Genomic DNA, 17,416 nt, shown 5'->3' on the forward strand with positions numbered 1-17,416 from the left:
AGGGTAATGCTTCTATAATCCAAGGAATACCAAAAATTGTCAGCAAACCACCAGAAGTTAGGGGAGAGGCCTGGAACAGATCCTTTCCTCCCAGCCTTCAGAAGGAACCAACCCTGTGGACACCTTAATCTCAGACTTCTACCCTCCAGAACTGAGAGATGATTAACTTCTGTTGTTTAAGTCACTTAGTTTGTGGCACTTTGTTATGGCAGCCCCAGCAAACTAATCCAACTATGTAAGTGGTTCCCAATCTTTTCACCACCCAGAACTCTTTCACTCTTTGTCCTCTTATGGACCCAATTCATTTATTTAACAAATATTTATTGAGTGCCTACTATATATTATATACTAGGCACTGGGAATACATGAAGTCACAAAGCAAAGACCCCTCTTCTCATGTTCATTCTGTTTTAAAAGATTTAGTATACCACATATACTATGGCTTATTTTATTTTAGTAATAATCTGTGTACAGTATTTTCCTATGAGATAACCAGGATAAACTCATTGTGATATAATTTATGTCAAAATCAAAGAAACGTGATGTTTTAAGTAGCTTTAGATGCCTTATACAACAAGTAAACACATTCATTAGGTTTTAAAGAATATTAAAAATTGTCCTCAGAACCACCATTACTACATTTATGGGTCCCTAGGGGTTCGAAGACCTCATTGTGGGTTGATTAGCTAGAGCAGGGATCCACAAACTTTTCCTGTGAAAGAGCCAGATGGTAAACATTTTGGACTTTACAGAGCAGTACCTCTGTCACAACTACTCAGTGCTGCCTTGTGGACAATACAAACCAATGAGCACGGCTGGGTTCCAAAATTTTACTTATGGACACTGAAATTTGAATTTCCTATAATTTTCCTGTGCCATGAGATATTATTCTTTTGACTTTTTCAACCATTTAAAATTGGAAAAAACATTCTTAGCTCACAGGTTGTAAAGGCAGGCTGTATGTATTTGGTTGGCCAGCCACAGTCTGCCTACCCCAGACCTAGATTGATTCTCTCTAGTTCTGCCTCTAGTTCTTATATTAGGTGGTTCTTACTCACCTAGTGAAGTCCAGAGATGGATTACTAAGTTTGAACTAAAACCCAGGCTTCCTGCTGTCCAGTCCATTGCCCTTTCCACGGCTCTAAGCTGCTGGTTTAGTCATGATTTCAGAAGTGGTCTTTGTATCCTTGTGGTGCAGAAAATAGATGTGTGGTCAGTGGCCCTTTCCAGGCGTTGACCATGTAAGGGCTGTCCTCTTATTAGCAGCCAGTGGCAACCTAATTTTGTCAAGCCTCACCCCAGGCTTACGCACCCTTTTCGTTTATACCTCTCTCAGATTGCGCAGGCCCCGGAGGCCCATCTGTCCTTACTATTTGAGTCCCTGTTGTCTCATTGGCGGCTTTCTGAGCAGCTGCAAAATATGTTTTTAACTTTTAAGTGGAAGTTGGGGTCACCGGCAACGGGCCTGGAACAGTCGCTCTCAGCAAGGGCTTTTTCAACTCTGACATTCTGTAGTTTTATGGAATTGGGTGAGTGTTATACTAACTCCTCCCAGCTTCCAACGGCTGGACTGCCTTCCACTGCGGGCAGTAATTAATGAGGCATTTGTTTACTGGTGGAATAACGTGCATTGCTTTTTTGTGTTGTTGTCGTCGTCGTAATCTGCTCAGTTGCCTAGCACCACTGCCGTCTGCCTGGTAGTCCTTCCTCACAGCTCATCTACTTGGGTATCCTCGCAGCCCCAGCTCAGCTACAGGGACCGAGACGAAGACAAGAGAGGCTCAAGTGAGCTCACGGGGCGGCGGCTACGCCGCCCGCCCAGTAGAACCATGTTGCGCGGCAAGTCCCGGCTCAACGTGGAATGGCTGGGCTACTCGCCCGGCCTGCTCCTCGAGCACAGGCAGCTCCTGGCAGGGCGCGCGCCGCGGAGCCCCCGCCGGTAAGTCACGTGAATGTCCACCCCGCACCCGCGCTTGCGCCTGCCACAGCTCTGCGTCGCCGCGCGGCGCCGCGCCTGCGTCCTGCGGCCCGCCTCCCGGCGCTCACCGGCACTTCCGGCGCGGGCGGTCTCGAACTGTACCCCGCCGGGCCTACTGAGCGCGGCCGCCGAGTCCAGCCCGTCGCCGATCGCCTGCTGCCGGCCCGGCGACGCCATGGAACGCCTAGATAAAGCGGCGTTGAACGCGCTGCAGCCGCCCGAGTTCAGGTAGCCCTGAGCGGGGCCCAGTCCGCGAAGCGGGCTGGCCCCAGCCTGGAGCGGGACATGAGGGAAGGCCCTAGCTGAGCAGGGTGGGCGTGGAGTCCGGCTGCGGGGTGGGGGAAAGGGAAAGCAGCGTCTGCACGCCCGGCCCCGACCTTTCACTTGGGAAAAAGGAATCCGAGGTCATGGAGGATAGGTCACTGGGCCTTCAGCTCGTGCTCCTATCCTAGCACTTCCTCCCAACTGTCGTTTATATTGTGATCTTGCTGTCTGCAATCTCCCCATTGCAGGGTGAACTTTCTGAGGACAGAAACCTGGCCTCCTTCATCTCCTGTTCTCTATGGGGCCTGCATCATCAGGGCTTAATAAACGTTTGTTGTATGAATGAATGAATGTAAAGGAATAGTCCCCTGGTGTGGGACTGCTTCACTTGGGGAATTAGTCAGTAGGATGGGGGCTGGTGGCTGAGCAAAAGGAATCTGTGAGAGAGCAGGTGGCTCTGACCCACCTCAGTAGGCAAGGGAGTAGTGAGGGAGTTACCTTACCATTCGTTGAGATCTACTGTGTGCCAGGCTTAGTGTAGGTGCTGTACATATATTATCTTAATTCTTAATTTCTCTAACTGCTTAGTTTCCTGATTTTATTGATTCAGGGAAAGTGACGTGCCCAAGATCACACAATTAGACCACACAATTAGTAAGTGTTGAAGCTGGCATTTGAGCAAGCTCACTAACTCCAAAACCAGTGATTTTTGGAGCCCTGTGATCTTTTTTCTCCCCCACAATGTCAATGTGGTTTTTTTTTTTAAATTACTGTTCACTTATGAGGATACCAACAGATATTTTTATTAGATACACTTAGAATACACTATAGCCCTCCTAGACTGATTCTAGTTTCCTAATGGAATATGCAATGAAATCTTGGCAGTGGAAGAAAGAATTCTGTTGTAAGTCTTGTTTACCACAAAAGGGAATGTGGTAGGCTCCATCTGCTCAATGTTTGCTGCAGAAGTTTGTATGACGTGGGGAAACTCTAGGTGGTATTATGAGTGGGGGCACAGTAAGGTTCATCTTGAACTTTTTCCTTTGTATGAGGACAACTTTAATTCTGGCCTTTCCCATTCCTAATTTCTAACAAGTCTCTGCTCAGTAACACCCAATCAGAGATACGTGGAAGAAATCAATCGAATAACATCAGTTACTTTATTTTGGAATAAACCATTGATTCTACCCAAGCTGGCTTGTGCCGGCAGAACCAACAGCTGCTGTGCCTGGAAGCCAAGGAGAAAACGTCCTATAAACACTAGAGGAAGTTTGCTAGTTTTTAAAAGTTTGTTCACTTAACTTTGACTTTGTACTTAGTTCCATAGTAATGAAATCACATAGTAATGAGGAAAGTAGTCAGATTTTTGAAGTTTGAAGTAAAGAGATAAGTGAGATGAAATTGAAGATGAGCTACAAATTGTTAAGGTATGCTGTGTGTAGATTGCCTTGGAGCTAGAAATTAACATGTAGAGAAGGTTATGTTGGAGTGGTGGGATTGCAAGTGATTTTGTTTAATTTAAAACATTTTATGGTGTTATATCATCTTTTCAATAATAAACTTTTTAAAAGCCAGGCCAGATAATAGATATGCAAAAGAGGTAATCTAAAGAACAAAATAATCAGTTAACCTTCCCTTTCTCTACATTCTCAAAGCTTCGTTCATTTATCAAGTTAGATAATCTGAAAGTTGCATACCTAAAACATACTTTTACTCACCATAGAAACACGATAGGCCAAGTGTTTTTTTAGGGTCCACAAAAGAGGTGGCCAAATAGTGACTTTTTGGTTTTCTTTGTAGATCCTTTAATGCAGACAATCACATTCTTCGTGAAGATTACACAGTAAATTCCTCTAAAAATTTACTACGAGGAAACAGTTTAAGGAGCTTACATATATTAGATGAGAGTTTTATAGCTCAGTAATAAGTGAGATATGTTAAAAGATTCATGTACCAAATGAAAATATTAGAACTTGTTTTTACACCAATAAGCATTTAATTACTCACACACGTGCAAGGCATGTAATCAAGAAATAGACGTGGTTATATCTACTGTGTTACATATTCTGCCCAGTGTTTGTGGGGGGTTTTTTGTACAGGTCTTTTTAAAAATTTTGGGTATATTTGAAATTCACAACATGATGTTATGGAATACATATAGATAGTAAAATGATTACTATAGTGAAGCAGATTAACATATCAGTCATCTCACATAGTTTTGTGTGTGTGTGTATGTATGTGACTACAGCAGTTAAATCTTACTTATGTAACAAAACTCCCTAATACAATTTTATTACCTATAGTCCTCTTGTTGTATGTTAGAACTCTAAACTTGTTCATCCTACATATCTGCTACTTTGTATCCTTTGACCCTACTTCTCCCCATTTCCTCCCCCTGCCCCCCCATGGTTCTCTATTCCTGTATATTTGATATATATATTTTTTAGATTCCACATATAATTGAGATTATGCAGTATTTGTCTTTCTGTGTCTGGCTCGTTTCATTTAGCATAATGTCCTCCAGGTCCATCCATGTTGTGGCAAATGGCAGGTGTCCTTTTTTAAGGCCAAATAATATGGTGGTATACATACCACAGTTTTTTTATTTTGTCTGTTAACACTCAGGTTTCCATATCTTGGCTGTTGTGAATAATGGGTGCAGTGAACATGGAAGTGCAGATTATCTTTATGAGATGGTGGTCTCATCTCCTTTGGGTATATACCCAGAAAAGGGATTGCTGGGTTGTATCTTTAGGAACCTCCGTACTGTTTTCCATAATGGCTGCACAAATTTATATTCCCACCCACAGTGTAGTCGGGTTCCTCTTTCTCCACACCCTCACCAACGTTTGTTATCTCTTTGATAATAGCCATCCTACCAGGTGTGGGGTAATATCTCATAGTGGTGTTAATTTGAATTTCCCTGATGATTAGTGATGTTGAGCGCCTTTTTGTGTATCTCTTGGCCATTTTTATGTCTTTGGAGAAATGTCTGCTTAGGTGCTTTGCCCATTTTTTAATCGGGTGATTTTTCTGCTGTTGAATTAATTTGGGGATCAGATGGGTGGTTTGCAAATATTTTTTCCTAGTCTGTAATTTGCCTTTTTATATTGTTGACTGTTTCCTTTGCTGTGCAGAAGCTTTTTAGTTTAATGCAGTCCCATTTACTTATTTTTGCTTTTGTAGCCTGAGCTTTTGTTGTGATACCGAAAAAAATCATTGCCAACATCAGTGTAAAGGAGCTTTCTCCTTATGTTCTTTTCTAGGAGTTTTATGCCTTAAAACTTTGTTTTTATGTTGTAGTTATTTTATCCATTTCGAGTTGATTTTTGTGGGTGGTGTAAGATAAGAGTGCAATTTCAGTCTTTTGCATGTCGAAATCCAATTTTCCCTGCACCATTTTTTGAAGAGACTATCCTTTCCCCATTTTGTCCTCTTGGTACCCTTGTCAAAAATTAGTTAACCATACATGTTTGGATTTATTTCTGGGCTCTCTGTTTCACTGGTATGTGTTTTTATGCCAATACATACAGTTTTGATTACTATAACTTTATAATGTGATTTTAAATTAGGAAGTGTGATGCAAATACAGATAATTTTACTTCTTTCTTCCCAATTTGGATGGCTTTTATTTTTTTTCTTGTCTGATTTTTCTTGTTATTACTTCTAGTACTGTGTTGAATAGACATGGTGAGAGTGGGTATCTCTGCCTTCTACCAGATCTTGGTGGAAAAGCTTTGCATTGTTTCCCGTTGAATATGATATTAGCTGTGGGTTTTTCATAAGGGGCCGTTATTATGTTGACAAACCTACCTTTATGTGTAAATGGTTAGGAGTTTTTATCAGGAAAGTATGCCGATGCTTTTTCTGTATTAAATGAGATGATCATGTGGTTTTTATCTTTCTATTAATGTGATGTATCACAGATTAATTTGCGTAGGTAAAACAAGCCTTGCATGCCAGGGATAAATCCCACTTGGTCATAATATATAATCTTTTTGATGTGTTGTTGAGTTCAGTTTGAAAATATTGAGGATTTTTGCACCAATATTCATCAGAGATACTGGCCTATAGTTTTCTTGCTGTGTCTTTGGCTTAGGTATGAAGGTGATGCTGGCCTTGTAAAATGTGTTTTGAAGTATTCCTTCTAGCTCTATTTTTTCCTGGTGACAGAAGCTCCAGTTCCAGCAGGAGGGGTGTGCTGGTTCGCCTGCTGACCGGGTTGGTCTCCTTCAGGCCAGGTGAACTGAGCGGAAGCGTCCGCTGCCAGAAGCTCCGTGGTTAGTGTTGGAGGCTTCCCTTGACAGAGCCCCGATTCCAGTGGGGAAAGGCGTGTTGGTTAATCTGCAGGTCTTCCCCGTTGGTCCAGCGTCTGGTGCCTGGTGGCTCTAGGACCAGTGCGGCTGCCGCTTCCTTGGACCAAAGCTCTGATTCCAACATCTGGGGCACCAGATTCATTCTCCCACCCGGTATGTTGGCTCAGTTTGTCTGCCTGTGGGAGTGCTGTGATGCTTTCTCTCACACTGGATTTGAATGACAGTCTCTGGAAGATGGTGATATATTCCCCATATTTCAGCTGAAGAAATTCCAACTGCCCACAACAGGGTCTCTAGGATCTTTGAATTATGAGTCCCTGCCTCTGATCTTACTCTTTGACCTCTGCTTCCAGGGGACAGTCTATCCAGCATCTCGTCTGTGGGAGTTTATAGTGTTAGGTACGTAGGAGTGTTTGGCTGTGGCTATGCTGGTTCTGATTTTATCTTTGTTTACTTTATTCCAGAAATGAAAGTTCATTGGCATCTACCCTGAAGACGCTCCTGTTCTTCACAGCTTTGATGATCACTGTTCCTATTGGGTTATATTTCACAACTAAATCTTATATATTTGAAGGTAATCCTAGACCCATAAAACAAGACATTTTTTCCTTACCAATTAAAGATTTTGTGCTTTTATGACCTCTCTATATCTGTAAACTGGGTATTCTTAATTTTTTTCTTTTGTTTGTTTTGCTTTTCAGAAGTCACATTGCTCATAATGAGTCTTTATGAAATGAGCTTTTCCATCACTTATTTCAGCTTGATATCTTATTTGTTTATGGTTTTCTGTGAAATAGCTGGTAGATCCTTTTTTTTAGTATCTCTTCGAGAGCAGGGGTTGGCTGACATGGGAGGAGGAATTTGGGGGAATGGACTTTTAGTGTCAGATAATGGAAGGAAAAGAAAATGAAATCCCCTTTTTGTTGTTAAAGTCCTTAGATGAAGTTATAATTATGGTTTTGTTTAAAATAATGTTCTTAGTATATGGAAGATACTCAAATCTTGTAATGAATACTTAGTCCATTACCAAAATATTACTTTTTAATTGGCTGACTAGTTTAAGAAATATACAGCTAATAAAAATTATTATGCTTTGTTTTTTGGTTCTTTGGTAAATTTTGGAATAAAATGGAAACTTTTTTTTCTCTTGATAGGCGCCCTTGGGATGTCCAATAGGGACAGCTATTTTTATGCTGCTATTGTTGCAGTGGTTGCAGTCCATGTGGTGCTAGCCCTCTTTGTGTACGTGGCTTGGAATGAAGGCTCACGACAGTGGCGTGAAGGCAAACAGGATTAAAGTGAACATCGCCTTTTGATAGCATTAAATTGATCTTTTTAAAATGGTAAATGCTGAGGGTGGGGGACACTGATGATTTGAATAAAGTTGAAAGAACATGTTAAAATCTGTCTTAAGGAGTCACATTTGAGTAGTGTAAATTTTGATGTTTCTAATATAATAGTTTGTATAATTGATTTTAACTGTATGAGTCTCATTTGCAAATGAGAATTTGGAAAAGTTCAATTAGTTACAAATGAATATATTAACTTAGTTACACATAATTCTGGAAAGAATTTAATTATCTTACAACAAAAAATGTTTTATAGCATTTTGACTTACGGTTGCTTTTGGGTTTTACTCCTCTGAATATATTAAGATGTACACAGTGAAGCAAATCTAAACTTCATTTTACACTGGAACACTTTCCCTAACTATCATGAAAATACCAGGTCCTTGGATTTGGGGTTTTAATTTCCTATGGAAAGTCGCTTAAATTGTGGACACTGGAATTAATCTGAATGTCACTAAGGAATTTCACATAAAGTGTAATCCCTAGCCGGTAGAAATCTTTCATTACATTATTTTATGGGAAAACTTGGCTAAATCACACCCATTCATGTAGAAGAGCTTTCATTTACTGAAGGATCTAGAGAGCAAAGCAAAGAGCTTGCTGCTCGGGACACTCAGCCTGCTTCTTAAAGTCCCCTTGCAGGCCAGCTTTCTGCTTTTCAGACCAACTTTTTAATAATATGCTTTGTTCCCTCATTCAACATTGAAGTTAGGCTTCAATTACAAGGTTTGGGGAGGCTCCATTTAAAATAGTTTTTCCTACAGTTTTTTTGTTTTATTATAGTGTATGTGATAGTGTATACATTTAAATGTGTTCATTTTTGCATATGTTGGGAGTGTAAACAATCTTAAAAATGGATTATTTTTATCACCCAAGAAATATTCTCCTTGGAATTTCTGGTCTGGTGGTCTTTTTAAATCAGAGCTAAGTTTATTTATATATATATATATATATATACACACACACACATAGTAAATTAGTTGGATAGATAGGTAATTTTTGAGGCCCTTTCTGATGGAAGAAAAATAAAAACCTTTGATTTTTATTTTATACTTAGGTATACTTAGTCTGTGTTCTTTCTAGCCATTTGGCACTATTTGTGTAATCTAAAAACACTACCCCCCCACAAATATTTGTTTTTTTAATTATAAAACCACAATATATGTTCTCTTTAAAAAACTAGAAAATTACATAATCAAACAGGAATAAAATTAAAATTCCTCATAATGTTGCCACCTGAAGATAACCACTATTTTGGTTTATACCATGTATGCATCTTTGAAAGCCATTTCTAATGTTAGTTTGATACACACTAAAAATTTACTCTTCTAAAATTCAAATTTCCTGTTACTGATAATTCTAATACAATGGCCCTTGCTGAAGTGTTTGCCGTTACTGACTTGTTTGTTCACCTTTATTATTTTTTATGTTGTGGAACTGGACTAAAGGAATAGAGAGATGATTAGGCCTAAAAGTCAAGTAGGCATTTGTATTTATTTAATTGTTGAGAAAAATAAAAGATCAGGATTGATTATTATAGGACTGTTTTTAATTCTTAAAGTTAAATGTTGTCTACAGTTTAAATGTCTTTAAGTAGTTATTTTAAATGTAAAGGGTCATTTGTTTGATAAAGATTACAATTTTAGTATAATGTTTGAGTCCGAAGTATTGCGTGATAGATTTCTAGATGGTCCTGTCTTAAGGTGCCCTGTTGGATTTAGAATTGTCAACTAAATTTCTTTTTATATAATGCCAAGGTGTTTCTTGTACTTTTGGGATCTTATGCTATTTGTAAAATATTAATGTCCAATGTTGGATTATTTTGTTTGGTTTCAGATATTTGCTGAATAGGTAATGATATGGGTATTTTCAGCAATATTTAAACCAGGGATACATGCAGAAGCAGTTGTAATTTCCTCTTGGAAGTAGTACCAAGTGTTTGAAAGTTAAAATTTAATGCTAGGTTTAGGATTATTTCAAAATAGGTTTGTTTTCAAAGCAGTTTTTCCTAAGTTTTAAACTGTAAGCTCATTTGTTTGCTGCTGTTCTTAACCATGGTAAATAATATACAGTATTTGACAGATAGATACATTTTTCAAGATGCCTCACTTATTTCCTCTTACACAGTTGTATATACTTCAAAATGTATAGAAAGGAAAGCGACAGATGAGCCCTTATAAATGTTTAAGGTAGGAATATGTTCACTATTGTTTGAAAACTGATTGTAAGAATAACCTTAATTAGGAAGTATAACTTGAAGTATCCATCCAAGCTACTTATTTAACCCTATTTACTGTAACATGTTACCTTTCTCACCTCCCATTTTGCCCCCCAGAATTTAATCCTTTTTCCCTGTTGTGCTGAAAAATGAAAAGTCTGCTATAGAATGCATCTGATGTCATTAGCTCTTCAAATGGATACCATTTCACATATAACGGTACAATTTGGTTTTGACTTAGTGTCATTAAAGAGTCCCTGTGTCTCGTGGGAATCTAACAGAAATATCTCGTAGTGATTAGAATGTTTTTATCACACATATCTCATTGGTTTTGCCAAAAGAAGCAACTAATTGACTTGTTTGGTGTTTATTTTCCATTTTCATATAAATTTTATATATATAGTAAGAATACCCAAGGAGTAAGTTATACCCAAAGAAAGATTAAACCTGAGGTACATGAAACAAAGGATTTAAATCCTGTTTTAAATCTATCCTGTTTTAAACCTATCTAGTGTGTATTTTTTGTCTCTAGACAAGTTCGTGTTTATTGTTTAATTTATACTCACATGAAGTTGTAAACTATTGTTAGGCCCATTTGATAAATGGTTCAACTATGGCACAGAATTTGTTACTTGTCTTAGGTTAGTGGCAGGTTTCTCTGCTGTCAAGCACCCTGTGTTGTTCACCAGAATAGTACAGCTATTAATTCAGAGCGTACTGCTATGTTTAAGATAATTTTTATAAGAGCTGGGCTGAAGTAGCACATTAATAAGTGGACAAGATTTCTTTTTCCTTTTTCAGGGGGAAAGAGTCACCTTAAAGAATAAATTATTTTCAGGGACCTTGGGAACCTAACAATAAATAAATATTACACATAATCTATGAATAGCTTAATCCTTTATGTATTACTTAAAATGGTTGGGAATTCCTTGACATCACTCCTGGCCACACTTTCCTTGCCTGTGTTATTGCTACATGTCCTTCAAGGTAATATCTGCATTCCTTTTAAGATGTTCTATAAGTCATATTTGTCAGTTATACAAAGTAGTCTTCCTTTTTCCCATGTTTAGTGAAATCTCATTGAACAGTAATAATAGCAATAGCTAACAACATCTGCACAGCACCTTACGGTTTGCAAAGAACGTTCACACATTCTCGTTTGAGTATTGCATAGTGAACCTGTTACGAGATGTCTCTTGATGTCGATGCTAAAAGTGTTAGAATCTTTAAATCGCTAGAGTCATTGAATATGATGTAGTATTGAATAGTGCACTGACTAGGGGGAGGATTTAGATGTGCTGCATTTCAAGCCGTGTGTAATTTTCAAAATGGGGGGCGTGCGTTCTTTAGCCACTTGAATCAGATTTACTTTTGTAAATGATGCTTTTCTAACCGTTATCTGGATGGATTTTGTATTCATTATATTCTAGCCTGTAATTTGTATAAATTTATCATCTGTTGTCATTAAAAAAGTGTCTGTAATGCCACTTTGGTGTGTCCTGATTCAATTAATAAGTTTTATTAGCTTCTCTGTTTTTAAAAAATTGTCAGTTTATAACATGTACAATACATACACAGCTTGTTTTTTTAGATTTGTTGGTCTGCCTCTCTGTACCATGTAGATTATATAAAGAGCTGTACAGGCTTTTATGTAGTAAATGTAGACCAGAGATACTCAGACTGGTTGGGTGCATGTGTGGGGTGCCAAGACTGGAAAGGCTGGTTATACTCCATATGGGGTGGGCCCATCAGAATTGGGTGACAGTGGGGTTAAGAGAGCTCCTTGCCCTGTAGCTTTTTAAAAAAATTCATTTGGGAGTGAATGAACTTTAAATACTACTAAAGAAGAGTTGAGAAATACTTGTGGTTAATTAATTATAGATGGAGATAGATAATTCTTGGCGATGTCCAGCATGCTGCCCTCTCATGACCAACACCCTGCATCCTCTGTCCTCTAATCACCTATTGATTGCACTCATTCCAGCTCCTTTTGTTGTCTGAGGGCTCCGGCTAGTTCTTATTAATAACTACTATCCCCTTCCAAAAAACATTTGAGACATCTTAGTATCAAAAAATACAGAATATGAGATGTCCAGGGAACTCAGGACACAGGTAATAGCATTGCAGAAACCACAGAACAGTGATTCTAAAAGTTGACTGAAATGCCCTTATAGGACTTATTAAAAACTAGATTGCCCACATCTAACCCAGACCTTCTGAATCAGAATCTCTGGGACGGGGCCTGGAAATCTTGAACAGGTAGTGATCTGATATGCAGCTGGAATGAGAACCACTGCTAGAGATTTAGAATTGTGCCTCTACATGTATGTTTTGAATGCTGGACTTGATATTTGTACAGAGCCTGAAATAGGCACACACTTTATTAGGCAAAGGTAGAATCCTGTAAAATGTTACATTGACGGTGCAATTTAAAATAAGACCTTTGCTGGATCCCTGACAATCCATATTGACTTTGCTTCAGTGTTAATGAATTATGTTGAATGAAAACTTTTAGTACATGGAACAACCACTTAGAAACAACTGAGGTGCATAGAAATGGCCACTGCTGCTCCTGTGATGCCTTTCCCTTATTTGGAATCCTCACTGCTGTAGTCTTTGGAGATAAGGAAAACCTAACAGGAGTTTATGTGAGTCTATGGTTTCAAAAGTAAAGGAAGTAATGGAGAAAACCAGAAATGGTTTCCTAGGCATATCTGTTCTATTAATGGTCTGACTCCACTGCCCCTAAATACCTTTCCTCTCACTGCTTACATCTCTGTACTTGCTTTCACATATGCCATGCTATTTTGCCCATTAAAGAGGCATTGAAGTTAACCCTTTTGGAAAATGCAGGATGCAGGTGGAGAGCAGTTGTCCACATCCTGGCAACCCAGTTGATACTTCCCTCCAAAGGAGCATCCAGCTTCCCTGAAGCAATGGATATTATAAATTATATACCCTGTATCTGTACGCTTCTCACCACCTTCACTGTTCCCATCTGGGGCCAAACCAGCTTCACTCCTCGTCTAGAGCCTCTAAGTGGTTTCTGATGCTCTTCTTGCTCCTGTAGTCATTTTGCCACAAGGTCGCTAGAAGTTTCCTTTGAAAATACTAGATCAAACATGCCATGCCTCTGCTCAAAATCCTCCAGTAGCTCCCCATCTCACTCAGAGGAAGATTCAGACTCCATACGTGGCCTACAAGCCAGGCCACTTACCTTCATTTCATTCCTATCTCCCTTGCTCGACATTCGCTAGCCTGCTGGGCTGCTTCATGTCACCCAAACCTCCCACACTCACTCCCATTAGCTGTTTCCTCTGCCTCAGATCCTCCCATGACTGCCTGTTTCTCCTCCTTCATGTCTCAATTCTCATGTCACCTCCTCAGGCCTCTGACAACCTAATGTAAAGTAGTGAGTCCCCCATCACTATCACAACACTTAACGCTGGACGAAATTATCTTATTTGTTTATTATTCACTTCCACTAAGATGTAAGCGTGGGAGGGTAGGTACTTTATCTTATTCACCACTGAATCCCTGGTGCCTTGCACTTTTCTTGGTAAGGATGTTCTTAATCAACTGCAAATAATAGAAAAATGCAATTTCAACTGGCTTAAACAATGGAAAAGATCAGAGGTGGGGCTAATCCATAGACATGGTTTCATTAGGTTCCTGCTTCATTATGATTCTCTGCACCTTCTCAGTATGTTGGCAACATCTTCAGGCTTCCCTCCCTCATGGTGACAAAATGGCAGCAGCCATTCTGGGGCTCCAGGCAGCATTCCACAGATAATCATCCAACTACTCAACAAACCTCTTGGGCTTTACTCTGGACTAACTCAGGTCAATGCTTACCTGTGTAATAGGCCAGGCAATGCCAAGCATTGGTGGACAAGTGACCAGTCCTAAACCAGTCACTTGGGGATTATACAGGTTAACATAGGCCAATCAGTGCCCAGACCGGAGGGGTGGGTTTGATGCTGGTGAGGCTGCCAGCAATGTTTGCTGCAGGGCTCAACAGATTTGTTAAATGAGTAAGTCCATATACAGTATATACATATATGTGAATATATGTTAATAGATGTAGATATGGATATAGATACGGATGTAGACAAAGATGTAAATATGAATGGAGGGATGGGAATCATGACCTTTGGAGCATGGAAGAAATGTCAGTATCGGGACAGGGCAGGGTCTTGGGGTGGGGCCATCCTCCAAAGGACTTTATGCCAGCTCCTAGTAAATGGGAAGATACTGACACAGGCCCCCTGTACTAAATTTGTCAGCTCTACCTTAGGAAGAAGATTGCAGTGGTTGGAGCATCATTAAACATTTTCTGCCATCTGTATCTGTGGCCTTCTGTTCCCAGGACTCTGCACTTTGCTCTGAAGCCCTAAAAGACAGCCCCTTTCTCAATTACCCCCACCCCACCCCTCACCACTGCATGTGCAGTTTTTTTGCACACAAGCAAAGCAGCAGGGAAGCTAGATGTGCTCTTTGTGGATGTGATGGTGCCAGGATTTTCCCATTTAGTGAGGTTTCAAAGATGCTCACGACATGTCCTGCAGACATGGGTGTGGGAAGACCTACCAGTTCTCTTCCTTTTGCTCTGCTGCTGAAATTCCGCAATTATCAGCAACGTTACCACATTCTGGCCTGTTAATATGCACATAAACAAGAAGAATCAGAGTAGAAACAGAATCTGATTTTCTCAGCTATGTGTAAATTATAAAAATATGCATTTTGAAGAAAAACGTGTTGTATAGTCAGATTTTGTTGCTTTAAAAATATTCACAATAGAAAATGAAATTTTGGGGTCTGTGAAAAATGAAGTCTCTTCACATTTCTGTATTCCATTTTTTTCATAACAATTGTATGTAGGACGGGCCAAGAGCACCACACATTTTTTCCTGGTATTGCTGCTGCTTCTAGCTAGAGATAGTCTTCATCCTCCACTCTACTCACCTTCCCTCCAACCCACCTGGACCAACTAGAATTAAGATAAAAAGTTGAGTGGGAAATGAATGGAAAGCTCAGTAAAATGGAACAAGCAAGAAAGGTTAAACCAGTTCTTTCAAATGACTTGGGCAAAGGGTCTGAAGGGGACTGCCACCTTTGGTAGGAAGAATTCTAAGATGACCCCAAGATTCCTACTCCCTGTCTGTCTCTTCCTCTTGAATACTGGCAGAGCCTGTGAACAGGATGGGATAGTAGCTTCCTTGGTTAGATGACTGTATGAGCTTCCTGTGGCTGCTATAACAAAGTACCATGCACTGGGGGGCTTAAACAGCAGAAATGTGTTGTCTCTCAGTTCTGGAGGCTAGAAGTCTAAGGTCAAGGTGTCAGTAGGGTTGGTTCCTTTTGAGGCCTCTCTCTTGGGCTTGTAGATGGCTGTCTTCTATGTCTTCACATGGTCTTCCGTCTGTGCATTTTTGTGTCTTCATTTCTCCTAGGGCCCATCCTAATGACCTCATTTTACTTCAATTACCTCTCTAAAGGCCCTATCTCCATATACAGCCACATTCTGAGGTACTGGGGGTTAGGACTTCAAGGTATGAATTTGGCAGGAAGGGTGCAAAATTCAGTCCATAACAGTTACATGGTGTGGTAGGCAGAATAATGACCCCTCAAAAATGTCCATCTCAGTCCTTGGAACCTATAAATACATTACTTGATCTGGCAAGCAGGTATTAAGGTTGCAGATGGAAAAGGCTGCTATTCAGCTTATTTTAAGACAGGGAGACTATCCTGAATTTTTTGAGTGGGCCCAGTGTCATTTATCACAAGGCTCTTGTGGTAGACTGCTGAAGAAACGGAACCTCAAGGATATATTCACTTATTAATTCCTAAAATTTATGAATATTACTTTATATGACATCAACATGAACCTACACTGACAAATCTTTATGACCCAAATATCATAGTATACGTTAGGTAGGGTTCACTCTTGGTGTTGTACCTTCTGTGGGTTTGCACAAATGTATAATGACATGTATCCAACATTATAGTATCAGACAAAATAGTTTCACTGTCCTGAAAAATCTGTCCTCCACTTGTACATTCCTACCTCCCTCCACATCCCTGGCAACCACTGATATTTCTACTATCTCAGGAAAAGGCAGAAAATTTTACCTTTTCCAGAATGTTATATAGTTACAATCATACAGTATGTCACATTTTCAGGCTGGCTTCTTTCACTTAGTAATATGCATTTAAACTTCCTCCATGTCTTTTCATGGCTTGATAGCTCATTTATTTTTATTGCTGAGTAATATTCCATTGTGTAGATGTACCGCCATTTATCCATTCACCTATGAAAGACATCTTGGTTGCTGTTAAATTTTGGTGATTATGAATGAAGCTAGTATAAACATTCATGTGCAGGTTCTTGTGTGGACATAAGTTTTCAGCTCATTTGAATAAATACCAAGGAGCAAGATTGCTGGATGTTACAGTAAGAAATAGTACGTTGAGTTTTGTAGGAAAGCCCCAAACTGTCTTCCAAAGTGGCTATACCAGTTTGCATTCATACCAGCAATTAATGAGAGTTCCTGTTGCTCCGCATCCTCACCAGCATGTGCTGGTATTGTCAGTGTTTTGAATTTTGGCCATTCTAATAGGTGTGTAGTGGTATCTCATTGTTGTTTTAATTTACAATTCCCTGATGATACATGATGTTGAGCATCTTTTCATGTGCTTATTTCCATCTATATATCTTCTTTGGTGAGGTGTTCAGCACATTTAAATAACAAATATTTTAATAAAGATCAAAAACCTAACAAACTTTTCAAATCTTTTTTTTAAAGTCATCTTGTTTTGGCTGCTACTTCCCTTTACCAGTAATAAGAAATGTTTTAGAAAATATGAAGTTAAAACTAAATATATGAATCAAGAATGTCTGATGTCTGGGAAGCACATTGGTTAAGGAGATGAAGGACCTGGGTTCTGGTCTCATCTTGCTTCTAAGTGTGGGATCTTTTAAGAAAATCACTTTCCTTTCTGTATCTCAGTGTCTTCTATGAAGTAAAAGGAAAGGATAAGATAATTTCTAAAGTCCTTGCAGCTCTGGGTTTCTTTTGGTTTTGTATTTTATGTCAGTCACTAGAGTGACCACCATCAACATACATCTGAGCCCTTTGATTGCCTTGTTATAAATTTAATATTATTATCTTGAAAATTTTCCATATTTCTTGTCTGTGCTGAAATGAAGAGCTTTGAATTAGGTTGAAACCTAGCAACCAGCTCTCCTGAAATACCTCATTGAATGTGTTGTTTGTAGAGAGTATCAGGA

The 17,416-nt window shown here is 39.3% G+C and overlaps 1 protein-coding gene across 1 annotated transcript; it reads left to right on the forward strand.

The window, feature by feature from the left end:
• The first annotated feature begins 2,038 nt into the window (after positions 1-2,038).
• On the forward strand, positions 2,039-7,963 carry VMA21 (VMA21 vacuolar H+-ATPase homolog (S. cerevisiae)). The gene is made up of 3 exons (XM_012658357.1): positions 2,039-2,206; positions 7,023-7,132; positions 7,713-7,963. Exons 1-3 carry the CDS (start codon positions 2,154-2,156, stop codon positions 7,853-7,855), a joined length of 306 nt encoding a protein of 101 aa, XP_012513811.1. The 5' UTR covers positions 2,039-2,153; the 3' UTR covers positions 7,856-7,963.
• The last annotated feature ends 9,453 nt before the right edge of the window (positions 7,964-17,416 follow it).

This window comes from Propithecus coquereli, unplaced genomic scaffold (assembly GCF_000956105.1).
Source record: "Propithecus coquereli isolate 6110/MARCELLA unplaced genomic scaffold, Pcoq_1.0 Scaffold583, whole genome shotgun sequence".
In the NCBI taxonomy this organism is placed as follows: Eukaryota; Metazoa; Chordata; class Mammalia; order Primates; family Indriidae; genus Propithecus; species Propithecus coquereli.

Coding starts and splice junctions, on each gene's coding strand:
- VMA21 (XM_012658357.1), top strand. CDS start 2,154: ATGGAACGCCTAGATAAAGCGGCGTTGAACGCGCTGCAGCCGCCCGAG. Junction 2,207..7,022: donor CTGCAGCCGCCCGAGTTCAG/GTAGCCCTGAGC, acceptor ACTTTATTCCAG/AAATGAAAGTTCATTGGCAT. Junction 7,133..7,712: donor TAAATCTTATATATTTGAAG/GTAATCCTAGAC, acceptor TTCTCTTGATAG/GCGCCCTTGGGATGTCCAAT.